We start from the raw sequence: 15274 nt of genomic DNA on the forward strand, positions 1-15274 counted from the left end.
CCCCTGAAAAAGACGTGGACCGCAGCCAGGCGTGACGTCGAAGCACCACCGTGGTAGAAATCGCCCTACCCAGCGAGTCCGTAGTGTCGAGTCCACATCGGATTGCATGGCGGGCCTCCTCCGGGCACAGTGGCAGCACGTCCTCCACCGCATCCCACAGAGAGTGGGAATAACGGTCCAAGAGACAGGCGGTGTTCAAAGACCGCAGGCCCAAACTGAGCGAAGAGAACAGCTTCTTACCAAACAGTTCCAGTCTCTTGGAATCCCGGTCCGGAGGAGCGGACGGGAAGGAGGATTGGGAGGAAGAGGCCTGGATAACCAGACTCTCGGGGGTGGGGTGTTGGGACAGAAAACTGGGGGTCGGCCGGAGCAGGGCGGTGGCGCCTGGCAACGTTCCTATCCACAGGAGGGACTGTGGAGGGCTTGAACCAGGTGCCCTGCAGAACGTCAGTGAGGGCCTCATTGAATGGCAGCAGAGGCTCAGTGGAGCATGCGGCAGACTGAAGCACCTCAGTGAGGATGTTAGTCCTCACAGCCACGGCAGGCAGCTCAAGCCCAAGGGCTTCGGCCGCCTTGCGCAGCACCACAGAAAAAGCTGCACCCTCCTTCGAAGCCACAGTCGGAGGAGAGATGAATCCAGTGTCCGGTGAGGTATCGCCGGACACTGGCCTCCCCCAGTTCATCTGCCCAGTCCTGTGCAAGTTGGCTCTGAAGGGCCATAGGGTCATCAGACCCCTCCCAGTCGCCCCAGTCATCAGATTCCTGGTAAACAGGAGGAATGATCGGAGCCGGTCGATAGACAATATGTGTATCTAGCGGCGTCGGATGTGGCGTCGGGCGGCGCCGCATCGGCGTTGGGACCGGACAGGGGCTGAACCGGGGATCGACGTCGACGGAGGAGGCGTAACGAGGTCGACCGGCATCGACGGAGGCCCAGGCTCGGGCCCCTCAGGGTCCGGCGGTGTCGGGGCCCGAGCCTCCAACGGCGCCAGGGCCGGAGCCGCCGGCATGCGAGGTCACCCAGTCGTGTCCGCGGGGCCCGAAGGCGCGCCAGCGGGCTGCGACGGCGGGGCCAGGCTCCTCATGGCCGAGAGGAAGGCACTGAGCCCCGCCGGCGTCGCGTCAGTCCCAGGGGCCGTCGGGTATGGGGACTTGCGCGGCTCCTGTGGAGCCGCGGGGGTGGAACCACCCGGACCCTCGGCCAAGTCGCACGATCGGCGAGGGGAGTCCGAAGAGCGGTGTCGCTTCTTGGACTTCTTGGAGTGCCTCGACTTACCCGAAGACTTCGAGCCAGACGAGTTGACGATGTCGAGTGCGGCTCCGCGACCGATCCTTGGACCTCCTCCCGGACCGGGATCGAGAGCGGAGCCGAGTGGCGAAGCTCGAGAAGCTTTCGCCTAGCTTTCGAGGTCAGGGCCATACAATCGGAGCACGACGCCGCGTCGTGGTCGAGGCCCAAGCAGTACAGGCACCGGCGGTGATGATCGGTCACCCACATCAGTCGGTGACAGTCGTCGCAGGCCTTGAAACCAGGCATCCTACCGGCACCAGAGTCGAGAATTGACCAAAAAGAGTCAAAAAAGTTAGTCAAAAATTGACTAAAGGGGTAGCTCTCCCAGATCTGCGCTTACTGGCGCGGAAAAAAGAAGAACTGACGTCAGCGCGCGAGGGCGGCGTCTAAGTACTCCGACGACGTAATTCCGGCGCACGACGCCGACGACGGACGCGGAGCCGCAGACGACGCCTAGCGACGCGCAAGGGGTATTGCTGACAAAAAATCTTCCGGATCCAGTCTGACGCCTGGGGATATTCTAAGGTGAGGAATCTAACTAACGTGTTTCTTTCAGATTCGGGTATACAGGGTTACACATCTGAGCTCGGCGGGGAGGGAATGCCAAAGTTGAGGGGCCAAGAGAGAATCTGAGGCCACTGTGTTTTTTCCGCTTAAAGAGGGGGACAACAAGCAGGTTCAAGTGGGAGGAGCGAAGTGCACGTGAGTGAGTATAGTGGAGTATCATAGACAAGATAAAGGCCGGGCCTTGACCGGCCAGGGCTTTGAAGATAGTGCAACCAAGTTTGAATGCGCAGCGGTAGGCCACCGGGAACCAATGAAGGCTCTTCATCAGGGGGCGGACATGTTGATGTCTAGGTTGATGAAAGATGAGCCTAGCTCTGAACCAATTGTAGGCAGCGAATCTGATAGGCCGGGATGCCAACATAGAGTGAGTTGGCGTAGTCAATACGAGATATGACCAGGGCCAGGAGAACCAGAGTGAGGGCCTCGGTGGTTAAGAATCTAGAAATTTTACGGATTCTGCGTAGATGAAAGAAGCAAGATGATACGAATGTACTAATCTGAGCCTTCATAGACAGATCTTTGCTTATGACGACCCCTAGGCTTTTCACCGATTCCGCTGGGTGAGGGGGGTTGCCTAAGAGAGGGGGCCAGAAGTTAGGGTTCCAGGGATTGGAAGTACCGCCCGTCAGGACCAGTTCAGTCTTATCAGGGTTGAGCTTCAGTTGATTGATATTCATCCAATTGCTGATGAGGTCAAGGTAGACTGACAGTTTGAGACTGAGGTGGTAGAGGAGTCGATTTTAAACACTAACTGGAGGTCGTCGGCGTAGTTTAAAGTGGCCACCTCACAGTCGCGCAGGGAGCGTATCAGGGGTGACATGTATAGGTTGAAGAGGAGGGGGAGAGAGAAGACCCCTGAGGGACCCCGCATGTCAGCCTGACCCTTTTGGCCGAGAAAGTAGCAAGACGGACTGCCTGGGAGCGGCCATCCAGGAAGGAGGAGATCCAGTTCAGGGCAGTTCCCTGGATACCGGCGCTGCCGACACGGCCGATCAGGAGGTCGTGATCGACCGTGTCAAAAGCCGCCGACAGATCCAGAAGGATGATGGCCTGAGAGATGTTGTGGTCGGCCCCGTTCCTGAGTTTGTCCATGACTGCGAGAATGACCAGATCAGTGGAGTGAGCTGGTCTGAATCCCGCCTGCTGAGGATCGAGGAACAGCGAGTGTTCCACGAAGGAGCTGAGGCACTTAGTGACATGAGCTTCTAGGATCTTGCTGAGGTAGGGGAGTAAGGAGATCGGTCGAAAGTTACTAAGTATCAGGGGGTCGGCATTGGGACGACATCGGCGATTTTAAAGGAGTCGGGGACAATGCCTAGTCTCAGAGAGTTGGTAAGTTGCTAGTGGGGGGTCAGGACAGGAAGAGAAGACTTTTTGTAGGATGTGCGGGGGACAGCCGTCTGTAGGGGATCCGGACCCGACTTTTTTTAATAGGTCGAGGAATTCCTCTTTAGACATTGGAGGTATTTCGCTCAGCACCTGGGAGTTATTGCACATGAGCGGAGGGTTCATGGGAGGGGTGGGGGGGGGGTGGGGGGGGGGAGGGAATACTGTTTTTGATGGTGGCAATTTTCTCCATAAAAAACACATTAAGGGAATCACATAGCGGTTGGGAGGGGAGTGGTTTAGCAATTACTCTGTCTGGCATTTGAGTTGGCAATGCCCCACTGTGTTGCAGCTTCTTTTTCCATCCTTCTCCCCACCATATCCATCCTCTTACTTACTTTCTCTGGTGGAGGCCCTGTGTTGGAGACTGCATTTGCTCTCCTCCTGGCTGTGGTTACAATGATGGAGTCAGGTATAGTATTTTCCTGTATGTATTTTGGGTCCTTTGACGAGGGCTTATATTTTTTCTCCACTCTGGGAGTTACCCGATTGTTTGAAGCAGGTTCTTTCTTTGCCTTGATCCAGGATAATTGACAGCATGGGTAGATTGTCCTTTTTGTTGCTGGTGCTAGGGTTTCTAGTAGGAAACGTGTCCCCCTTCTCTTCCTCTAAGGGGGCACCAAATTGATTTGCTGCCCTTCTTACCATGTCATTATAGAAAGCAATGTCATCTGGTGGTGAGGCTTTGGAAGGGTAGCTGCAGATCTCTTCCTCTGGACTCTCGGTGTCAAGGTAATTTCTTGTATCCTTGAAGGTTTCTTCTTCCTCTGGTACGTCTCCGTATTCTTCGGGATCTTCGCCTCGAGGTTCCGGTGACAGTGGGGACTCGAAGATACCTTTTTCCTCCACCCTCAGCATCTTCAGCCTCTTTGGCGTCCTCCTGTTCAGTAGTTTATGTCTTAGGGATGCGAAATTCCTTTAATGAGGCGTCTAGTTCCTTTTTTCTTCAGTAAAAGCGTAGCCATTTCCTCCTCGAGTCATCTCTCCCTTTCGACCTCGAGGGCCCTCTCGGAGTCGGAGGACTTTCTTTTCTTCTCGGCGTCTTTAGTCTTTGGCGATGCTGTGCCCTTTTTTGCGAGTTCGAGGTCGACCCTAGTCTTCAGTGCTTCCTGTGATTTTCCCTCTTTGGTAACCTTCGGATGGGTTCCGTGGGGTTCTTTTGATCTCAGCTAACCCTCGATCGCCTTTTTGCCCGGCATCGGGGCTGCCTTGGGCCCCTTTTGTTCGTGGCCCTTCGGTTCCGATGGATCTTTAGGTCTTACCTTCTCAGTCTTCTTTTTCGACTCTCTTGCCTTCTTTTCGGCGTGGCTCTTTCGGAGTCCTATTCTAGGATCTCGACGTCTGACCCTTTGTGTGTAGACTGCTGGAGCTCCCTGCTCTTCTTCGTCGCTAGAGAAACCCAGGTCCCTCATGGAAGGTTTCTTCGTCGACTGCGACATTGTGGCGTAGTGGGCCTGTCTTTGGTTTCGGCGTGTCCTGAGTGTCTTCGGCAGGAACGCTGCACATACCTCACAGTCCTTGTCCTGATGATCTTCGGGCAGGCAAAGGTTGCACACGTTGTGTGGGTCGCGTTAAGCGTATTTGTGGTGGCACTTCGGGCAGAATTTGAAAGGGATGTTCTCCATGACCCCTACCACACCATTTGTGGACTGGAGTGGTTCTCTGGTGTTCAATCGGACGCTCTGCTTCTGCCTTCGTCTACTTCGTCGGTTGATCAATGATACTTCGCTGATAATCTTCTTTTGACGTTTTTTGGGGGAAAAACGCAAACTTTCTTTGGTGCTTCCCGTCCTATTTCCAGACCCAACAGCGGAGAAAGGAATCTGAAGATGGCCACCACGCTCGTCGACCTCCAGGATACCATCTGACATCACACAGAGGACATACTTGGCACCAAATGGTGGTCGACAACGGCCCCAAAAAAAAAGAAAGATAAATCCAGACTGAACCACTAGATGGCAGAGTGGTGCACAGAATGTGAATCCAGAAAAGGATTCACGCTGAAACACACGCAGCCAGCAAAGGCAGTGTGTGAGTGTAAGGGTACAGTACCTCTAAGGGTGGCACAATAAGTGCTGCAGCCCTTAGAGGCCTTCTCTGGTCACAGTGCCCTGGGTACCATTTACCAGGGTCTGACCTGCGGCCAGAGGTGCCAATTGGGTTTAGGCTTCAATGCAGTTTTAGGGAAATAACATTGGCCCTGGGTACCTGATTAGCAGGAGCCCAGGGCACACTTAGTCAAAACACATAAGTAATTCAGCAAAAAGTGGGGGCAATCATGCAGAAAGAGGGCACATTCTCAGTTATTCCTGCCACTCCAAATAATATATCCCTACCCATGATATCTCCAGTGACCAATATTTTACCACCTCCAGGGGAAGACCATTCATTCTCGAATGATGAACATGAGGCTGGCGAGATTCCTGATCCCCAGCAACCTCGGGATGAATGGGAGGATTATTTGGTCCCTACTCCGTTTCCTCCTCCACATTCTCCCTTTGAGGACATTGGGGGCTTCCATAACTTAATGGACAGAGTAACTACAAGATTCCACCTCCCAACTTCAGTCAAACAATCTAACTGTTTTCTACAGGACTTCAAGGAGCAAGCCGGGAAGTCTGTAAGGGCAATCAGTCATAGATTATATCTGGGAGTAAGGAATAAACAATGAAAAATCCAGCGACAATAATACCAGTTCTATCACGCCTTGAAAAAAAAAAAAAAAAAAAGGCCACGGATGATTACCAGGCCAACCTCACAAGCCATCCTAAACCCGACTGTCATTTCACAGGCCATGCAAAGATGCTCAAAGAATCCTTCCACCTCCATCTTGGTACCTCCAGACAAGGAGGGTAGGTGCCTAGAAAATATAGAAAAGAGGTTCTCCCTCATGTCAGCCATCACAGTGCACACAGCCAATTCTTTAGCAATTCTGGGACGCTATGACTGACAGATGTGGTTTGATATCAGTCTGCTCGACCTCATCTATAAAGACAGGAAGGCAGAGGCAAAGAAACTCATACAAGAGGGTGAACACACATTGTCCGAGATCATTGACTGCAGTCTTGACATCACCTAAACAGGATTTAGGCAGTTGACCGGAGCAGCGGTCCTATGACGCCAGGGGTGGCTCAAGGCTATGTCTTTCACACCAGAGGTACAATCAAGGATTGTCAACATGGCATTTAATGGTGAGACGCTGTTCTGGAAACACATTGATGATGCCTTGTTGGCAATAAAGACCGACACGTATCTGCTGAATCTCCTCGTGCTCTGCAGTACCAGAAATTGCCCTTTCGTGGTGCCAGAGGGAGAGGGTTTACACATTTAAAGGTGACTATCACCAACCTCAACAGTATCAACCTCAGTCCCAATACAGACTGGTTTATCAAAAGCCCTATCGCCAACCACATTTCACAGCCTACAACAAGCATGGGGTGTGCTGTAAACAAACCACCCAGGGTCGTGACACCGGTCGTAAGCAGTGACCAGGCCCAGGTACCGGGCTACACCTGTTCCTTCCAACCAGGTGGGCAGGAACATCTACAATTACCTCCCCCAATGGAAGGGGATAACATCAGACAGGTGTGGTGTTGGATTTTGTACTCTATGGACACACCCAAGAGTTTGTGCATAGACCACCAGTCAATCCTCCAAAAGCAGCGCATTCACCTCACCGTCACTTACTGAGGATGGAAGCTCAAATGATTTTGGCAAAAGGAGTGATAGAATGGGTTCCTGATTCTCAGAAGGCCTTGAGTTTCTGACCCTTTTCAGTATTCAATAAAAAAAAACAGGAGTGTGGCGACCCATCCTGGACCTCAGGAAGTTGACAAAATTTCTACGCAAACAGTCTTTCAGGATGCTTACTCTTTCCGACATTCTTCACTTCTTAAACAGTGGAGACTACATGACCTCCCTAGATTTGCAAGATGCTCACTTCCACATTACCATCCATCCCAAGCATAGCAAGTATCTCCTTTTCATCGTAGCCAGTACCCATTTTCAATTCAAGGTCCTTCCCTTTGGACTCAAGTCTGTTCCAAGAATCTTAATGAAATGTCTCACCCCGGTAGCCGCCACACTTCGCAAACAGGGTCATCAGGTATTACCCTACCTAGATTACTGGCTGCTGAAAGCTTAGACACCGCAGAAGGCCTAGAGGACTACCATGGCCTGCCTCGTACCGTTTCACAAACTTGGTCTCTCAGTCAACTACCGAAAATCCTCACCCATCCCAAGTCAAACGAGAATCTTCTTAGGAGCCGATCTCAAAACAATCAGCAACACGGCCTATTTGTCTCTAGACAGACAACAGCGATTGTCAAACCTGGCCTTAAAGATTTCCAGAAGAAGGTTTATTTCAGTGCGGATGTTCCAAGTTTCTCCTGGGCGTCATCAGCTATAAACTTGGTCCTGCTAGCTCATCTGAAAATGAGACCATTGCAGGAAGAGCTCAAGTTGCAATGGGTCTAATCGACAGGCTCTTTAGACGATTTGATCACCATTACCTCCTGGATGCAGGAAATACTGACTTGGTGGTCCCAAGTAGCTCATCTATCACAGGGACTAACATTCCTGACTTAAATGCTGGATTACTTAGTCACCACTGATGCCTCGCTAGAAGGCTGGGGTGGCCTTTTACAGGATCTCAAAATTTATGGGAAATGGTCGAAATCACAGAAAACACTGCTCATCGACCATCTAGAGCTAAAGGCTATATTCCTTACTCTGCAAGCCTTACTCCCACATATTGCAGGAGCCTCTGTGCTGGTGCACCCAGAAAACATGACCGGTATATATTACATCAACAAGCAAGAGGGCACTAGGTCTCTCTCTCCCTCTCCATCTCAAAAGGCTCAAGGCCTGTGTAATTGCCTAGAAATGCACAGAATCACATTGAAGGCAGAGCAAGTGTCAGGAGTCAACATCACCTTGAAATACATTCTTAGCATAACCATGGACAGTTGCCACGAGTGGAAACTGGATCAACCGGTGTTGGACGGGATCTTCTCACGTTGGGGCAAACCAGCACTGGATCTTTTTGCAACCAACAAGAATGCCAAATGCCTTTATCATGCCAGTTTATACCCACTCCCAGGGCCATGGGGAAATACCCTTTCAATGAGATGGTCAGGGATGTTTTTCCCCCATCCCTCTCATTCTGAGGGTTCTCACCAAAATGAAGATGGAGGGATATCTTCTCATTCTGATAGCTCCCAAGTGGCTCAGGCAACATTGGTTTATCGAACTCATACTGCTATTGGAAACCAAACCCATCTGTCTACCTAGGATTGACTATCTTCTCATGAGGAACAGCAGCCAGATCCCACATCCAGAACTCGGTTCGCTCCAATTACATGCATGGCTCCTGAATTCTATGAGTTCCAGAATATAAATCTCTCCCAAGAATGTAGAGACATTCATAAGGCAAGAACCAAACAAAATTAAAATCAAGCAACCAAGAGAATTAAAATTTTTATTAGTGTATTCACATATTAGGCAAACGCAACACGCATGAAGCTTATGTCTTAAGATTCACAAGTTCTATCAAGTGATAGCTGTACCTGTAAAACTTGTGCACAAAATACTCAATGCTTTGCCAATTTTTACTTTCATTAAAAAGGCCTGACCGACTTCATTCCTAGGAATATTTTTTGGTATTGCTTCTATGCCTTATTACTTATGGCATAAAATTCTTCATCATGGTTTAACTTAGCCAACTCTGATGAAAGTTTTTAACACTGGCCATATTTTGTTCTAAAGCTTAAAATTTTCACTAGCTGTACTTACAAAGTACAATACTAGTGTAATAGATTAAACAATGCAGAAAATAAAAAGACTTTAAAAAGACAAAAAAGGCAATTCTGCTACTGCCACATAAACAAAGACAGATGGCTAGATCACAAATGTAAGTAAGGTGTACATTTTCAAGCCGGAGAATCTTACCTTTACAATGTCTTCCCTCATACAACCACTCTCCCCAAAACACATTTTATAACAATTCAAAGGATTTGTAGCATGGTGCAAAAAGGTAGTGTCCAAGGGTTCACAATAACATGCAATGTATAAAAAAAGAACCTTGATGGTCCTCATGTTGCTGGTTAATCAGTCACTAATTGCCATAGGTACATAGAATCAACTATTCTTACACAACATTGTATTTCATAATGTATACAACATGGCATTAAACGGAAGTCCTATAAAGCCAACAAACCAGACATCGCAAAGGTTTACCAAGGGCATTTGATTAGCACAACATAAACTGTGTTCAACAATACTGTCATATCAAATATCACCAAAATTCTTCTGTGAAATAAATGTTTAGCAGTGCTTCCCATTTTAATCCCAACAATTGAAAATAATTTAAATTTATAAGGTTTACACCAATATATTTTGTGCTAGAAATGCCCAAGTCATAAAGATGAGATGGTTTCAATCTAAGTGTAGGTAAATGCAAATAGAGCATTGAAAATATAATAAAGAATGTCTTCATGATTACAAGAATGAAGAAAATATCTTATTTGTAGGCACCATATGAAGGTATTGACGTAACAGCATAAAATTTAAACACTTCCATTTCTGTTTTTTTCCCCTCGCCAATGTTAAAAATGATCAACTAAAAGGTAGGAAAAAGTTAGCTATCATACACCGAGTGGCTGTTTCTTTAGAACAGTTTACAAAGTGTTAAAATCAGCTACAGATGAAAGGGTGACACAGAATGAAGGACCGTTTCCATAAGGATTATCTTACAAAAGGCTACTATGCTTTACTGGGACAGTTTATGAAGCAAGGAAATCAGAAACAAACCTAAGGAAGGACTGTTTTTCTATGTTAAATATTTTACAAGGGGCTTACCTAAACCATGAGGCAAACATATTTGTGGAAACTGTAAATGCTTTACAGCACAATACAAAGTTATTGTAGAACACAATACATTACTTGCACATGTACAGAGTAACTATTCATGTTATTGATAAACCTTGAGGACACTTATATGCCCAGTAAAACACCATTAAAAGTCTTTACAATTGTCCCCATTTCTGGAGGTACTTTATACACTACAGTTTCACCTAGATTTGTACGAATATAGGAGCCAGGTTCTGAAAAGGTGCTTTATTTGTTGGGACTGCAAGTGCTGTTTTTTCCTTTTGTCTTTTTTGATAGCAAACAGTTCATTGGGACCACACAAAAACTATGACAGATGAGTTGTTAAATTGAATCTGTTGCTTGGATAAACTGGACAGTCCCCTGCTAATGCTGACCTAGACTTCTTTAGGACATGCTTGAACAGCGTACTGACGGAGATCCCATCTGTGTTAACACCTTATCCAACCATTGCAAAGGTCCATTTAGATGAAGTTCAATCCAGCAAGGAGTGCTTGTTACAGTTTGCCGCCTACAAAAAATATAATAAAAGTTGGTGAGAAAAAGCAGGAACAGAAACTTGTGAATAACCAATGCCTATATAATTTGCAGGGCAAACAATGCTTGGTTTTCTTTCTCTGTTTCTACACTTTGGCTTAAGAGCTGAAAGAGCAAAGAGGAAAGGCCCTCCCTGTAGCAGACATCAGAAATGTGCAACCATCTACAAACATTTCTTACAAAGTTGGTGGGAGTGAATGCAATAAAACTTTTGCACCTCAACACATGCTCTATATATTTCATGCTGCACAAAACTCAGCTACATATTGGGCTGAAGAAGTACTGGGTTTAAAAAAATAAATCATGCAGGGTAGTGACTCCTAGTTTGTATGTGTAGAGACTCTAATGAAGCCGGCCTGAATGCCACAAAGACCTGCTGCTATGCAGCTTTCAATTCATTTTAATACTGGCCCTTTTATATGTACAGTTATCAGAACACTCCCTGTAACCAACATTTTGTGAAATACATTCTGAAACAACATCTGAAATTGCAACATGGTCTTCTCTAGGATAGGCCCACACATTCGTTGATCCAATAACTTTCTTTAATGCTTTATCAAATGCAAGATAACCTCATGTTCACTGTGAATCCCAAGTAGCTCAGAGACTTTACAAGCGTTTTGGTTATCAGTTCATGTTTCACATGAGAGCTCCCCTTTAACAGGTAAGAACAAAAAGACATCCTATCTCTTCTGAGGGAGGCTGCAAAAACCATTGTTGCAGATTGTGTTCAGCATAACAGTACATTCAAGTGGTAGTGTGCTTGAATTATCAGGAACCTTAAGTACTTTACTTAGGATAATTCATGATACATAAAGATATCTAAGGTCCTCATGAAGTTACCCCTTCTGCAACATAATTAGTGTGTAAGGTGGCAGTTTACACACATCTGACCCACTTGCATATATCCTTTAAAGTAACGTTTACCGAAAAAGCGATGGTGGCTCTATTCTTGTGCCCTCCAAGTGAGTGCATGTAGCGTACGGAAAAAGGGAGTCAAATGGAGGAATGATTCAATTAATGCTTTGCATGCAGATTTTAATAACAAATTCTAAAAATAGATGGAACCTACCTGTAAAATAATTTACTCAGAAGAAAGGCAAGTGTAATACAATCTGTGTTAAAAAACAAACATCACTAGCTAACTTCTAAAACACAGTCAAGGGTTTCAATTAACTTTTATGTTCAAGCACACTGCACAATGCTGTACAAAATATATCTATCCATACCTGTATTCAGCACCCCATCCTTTCACAAAGCTCATTCGTATGGTGCACATTCTGGTTAACTGGTACACAGCTTCAAACCCCTGATTAACAGATTGAGCCAGAAGAGCTGCAAACTCTTGGTTATTGAAGATCTTCAGATTACACCCTGTAGTGATGAAAATAAAGCAGTGCATGAGCAAAGTAGTAAATCCCGTCTGGTACACTGCCCACTCCCATACCCTACATACGATTTACAGTAGCAAAACCCGGAGAAACCTATCTAGTTTGAAAAAAGTCTTCATGTTAGACAATAAAGAAGACTAGAGCCTTCTATAATAGCCCTTGCATGACAGACCTGCCAGAAGAGAGAAAAGTTTGAAGAAGTTTTACTTACCCGTAAAGATGGTTGTCCACAACTGATATATTCAGCTTCACATACAATTCGACTATTCTCCCATGGCAAGCTAGATATTCTCTAGTAAAATATGCATGGAAAATGCAGAGCTTCGAATTGACCTAACTTTAGTGAACAGCCAAGGTGTCAAGGCATACGGAGGTACAGAAGAAACCTCTTTAAAGAGCATTACATCACAATGCAGCAACAATCAAGTAACAAGCTACCTCTCCAATCATTTGTTGACTTTGTGCTTGTCTTAAGACCCTCTACAGAGCTCTGTCAGCTTTTTAGTTAGGTTGGTGTTATACAAATAGTGCATAAATACATGCAGGAATGTGAACTAAAGTGTACTGACTCCATGACAAATCACAGAAAATGCCTGCGAGACTGCAGAATAGTTACATGAAAATACACATATTACATGACCAAGGACACCTTACAGTCTCTAGAATTGAAGGTTGGCAGGATCTGAGCTAACATCGGCATTATGAGCATGTCCCTCATGAGGAACATCTGCACCCTACCCCACGGATCCACATCGGTCTTGGGACAAAGAAGTATAGGGAGCAGTATTTTGAGCCATTCTCTGCCTCAGGCACCAATTCCGTAGCACAGCTGGCAAGCAGCGTCCCAACTGCTCTGGCTAGGATAATGGTATGCTCAGCCAATTTATGAGGCAAAATTGATGGGATGTGGGAGGTGGACAAAAAGGGAAGGGCACTGTTCCCATATGACTGGGGGTTAGGGGGTTCCCGGGGATGGACGGACTAAAGAATATTAATGATGTGGCTGCTGCAACGGAGGAAGAGAATGAGGACTGCTGTGTTTTTCGATGGCCCCCGCCTCCGTCATCATCGATACCCCTGGTGCCACAAAGAGGCTGGACAGACATTGAGGGCTGCCTCTGTCAGAAGGTAATGCCCCTTGAGCACCTCTGGAATTTCTGGTACTGTTGGTGTGACTGGCGAGGTGGGAAAAGGGATTCCCAGGGAGAGGGCACTAGCTCTGCTGTCCTTCAGCGCTTTAGCGCCAAATTTGCATTCACACCGAAGAGCCTGGCTCCACCAAAGGGAATACCCAACAATGACGCATGAATGTCTCCACAAAACACAGTAGCATGGTGTAAGAGGAGGCTTTCAGAGTACCCTGAACTTAATACTATACTCCTCAGTGAGTGCCTCTTTCAAGACCTGATAGTTGTCTGCATCCTCTTCTCTAACTACCAAAAGTTTGTCTCTGCCTTTGTCAGCAAAGGGTAGCCACAGGATAGCTGCCAAACTGCCTCTGGGGTACCTTTTGGTCTTTACAGACTCTCTACAAAGCAGTAACCCGTGTGTGGAGGTCATCCCCAGGTTTGTAAAGAAGAACAATCGTGCTAAGATTCCTTGAGCCTAAGTTTTCCTCCCTGGAGTCTCTTGTGCTGCCTTCATGGGGATCTAGCTCCAAATCTTTCCTTTTTCTTACCACCTCCCAGGCTTCCCTTTCAAGAGCCAACTGCTCCGTCATCACTTTGAGGTTTGCCTTTTAATATTTGATCATGATGTACCCTCTATCTAAAGCTACCTCTTCTGTGCCAGTGAGTGGATGCAGCTGTAGATGCTGAGGAGAGTGAGGATGAGTAGGATCTGTTCCTCCTTTTAAACCCCTTGTTACCAACCCAGAGGGAGAAAAAGTAGGTCTACAGCTGTGACCCCTGTCTGTACCATCAGTACCTTCCTCCACAGGCACAGGGGTGTCCATGGGAGTCTCTTCTGACTCCCCATGACCACGTCAAGCGACAGAGCGAGTAGTATCGAGTACTGTGAGAAAGTGCCATCTTTCTTGCATGGTATGCCCCCCACTTTTTGCTAAATGGCTGAATGAACTTCAATTGAGTGTACCCTGGGTTCCTGCCAATCAGGTGCCCAGGGCCTATGTTCCTTCCTTAAACCACACAAACTCCAAATTGGCAAACCCTAGCCACATGTCAGCCCCTAGTAAATGGTACCCTAGGTACCCAGGGCCTTGTGGCCAGGGAAGGCCTCTAAAGGCTGCAGCACTCATTGTGCCACCCTCAGAGGCCCTGTACCCTTACACACACACACTGCCCTTGCAGGCTGAGTGTCTGGGTGCAGGACAAAACAAAGAGTCGACATGGCACACATCACTGTGTACCATGCCCATCACCTACACTGCCAAGGCATATGTCAGCCACCCCTCTAGCTGGGTGCATTACGCCTATGGTGTGGGCACAGGAGCAGGAGCCCTGTGCCCCTACAGTACCCGGGTCCATTCCTGAGCACTGTAAGTGCAGTGCTGTCATTTAAGAGTACATGGTGCTGAGAGCTTGTCAAACACGAGCTCCACAGCACCATATTGGCACCACTGAAGCCTGGGAAGTTTGGTATCAAACTTCTCAGCACATTGAACCCACACTGATGCCAGTGTAGGATTTAATGTACTAAGCACAGCAGACACGTTGCTGGACCCCTGGGTGGGAGAGCCCCTGCTCTCCCAGGCCTGCAACAATGCACATCCTGGGTGAGGTGAGAAATCTCCTCCCCCAGGATGAGCAAAGGGAAGCTTCAAAGGCAGGCCGCCATTTGGAGTTTCCCCAGGCCACTGCAACCCCCCACTCTGGCGGGAAGCTTGGCCGGAAACCCCATACAAGGACAGGGGATGTGCCAGCCTGCCCACCCCACCCCTCAGGTGGGGGAGGCGAGGTGAAGCACATCTCCGGGCTCTCGCCATCTTGAAGATGGGAGGCCCTACCCTATCAGGATTAGGCTACTGCCCCCCTCCCACAGGAGAGAGGCAGGATAGGGGGTGTACCCACCCCAGGACAAGGACCCATTGGTCCCTGGCCTTCACCTACCTGTAACGCCCCTAAATCTAGTATTTAGGGGCACCCTGAACCTTCCTTCCTTAGATTCCAGATAGAAAAACTACAAGAAGAGCAAGAAGAACAAAGACCTGCCCTGCAGCTGCTAAAAAGAGAAGACACCAACTGCTTTGGCCCCA

The 15274-nt window shown here is 47.7% G+C and overlaps 1 protein-coding gene across 3 annotated transcripts in view; it reads right to left on the minus strand.

The window, feature by feature from the left end:
- Positions 1 to 8709: 8709 nt before the first annotated feature.
- SMAD2 (SMAD family member 2) overlaps positions 8710 to 15274 on the minus strand; it is a 291794-nt gene continuing 285229 nt past the window's right edge. For all 3 annotated transcript variants that reach the window (XM_085629486.1, XM_085629495.1, XM_085629504.1), the window contains 2 exons: positions 11899 to 12043; positions 8710 to 10643 (listed from right to left, as the gene is read on the minus strand). In XM_085629486.1, coding sequence (XP_085485612.1) covers positions 10520 to 10643; positions 11899 to 12043 — 269 coding nt within the window. In that variant the 3' untranslated portion in view covers positions 8710 to 10519. The remainder of the gene's footprint in view (positions 10644 to 11898; positions 12044 to 15274) is intronic.

The sequence above is a fragment of the Triturus cristatus genome, chromosome 2_1, assembly GCF_964204655.1.
Source record: "Triturus cristatus chromosome 2_1, aTriCri1.1, whole genome shotgun sequence".
NCBI classification, from domain to species: Eukaryota; Metazoa; Chordata; class Amphibia; order Caudata; family Salamandridae; genus Triturus; species Triturus cristatus.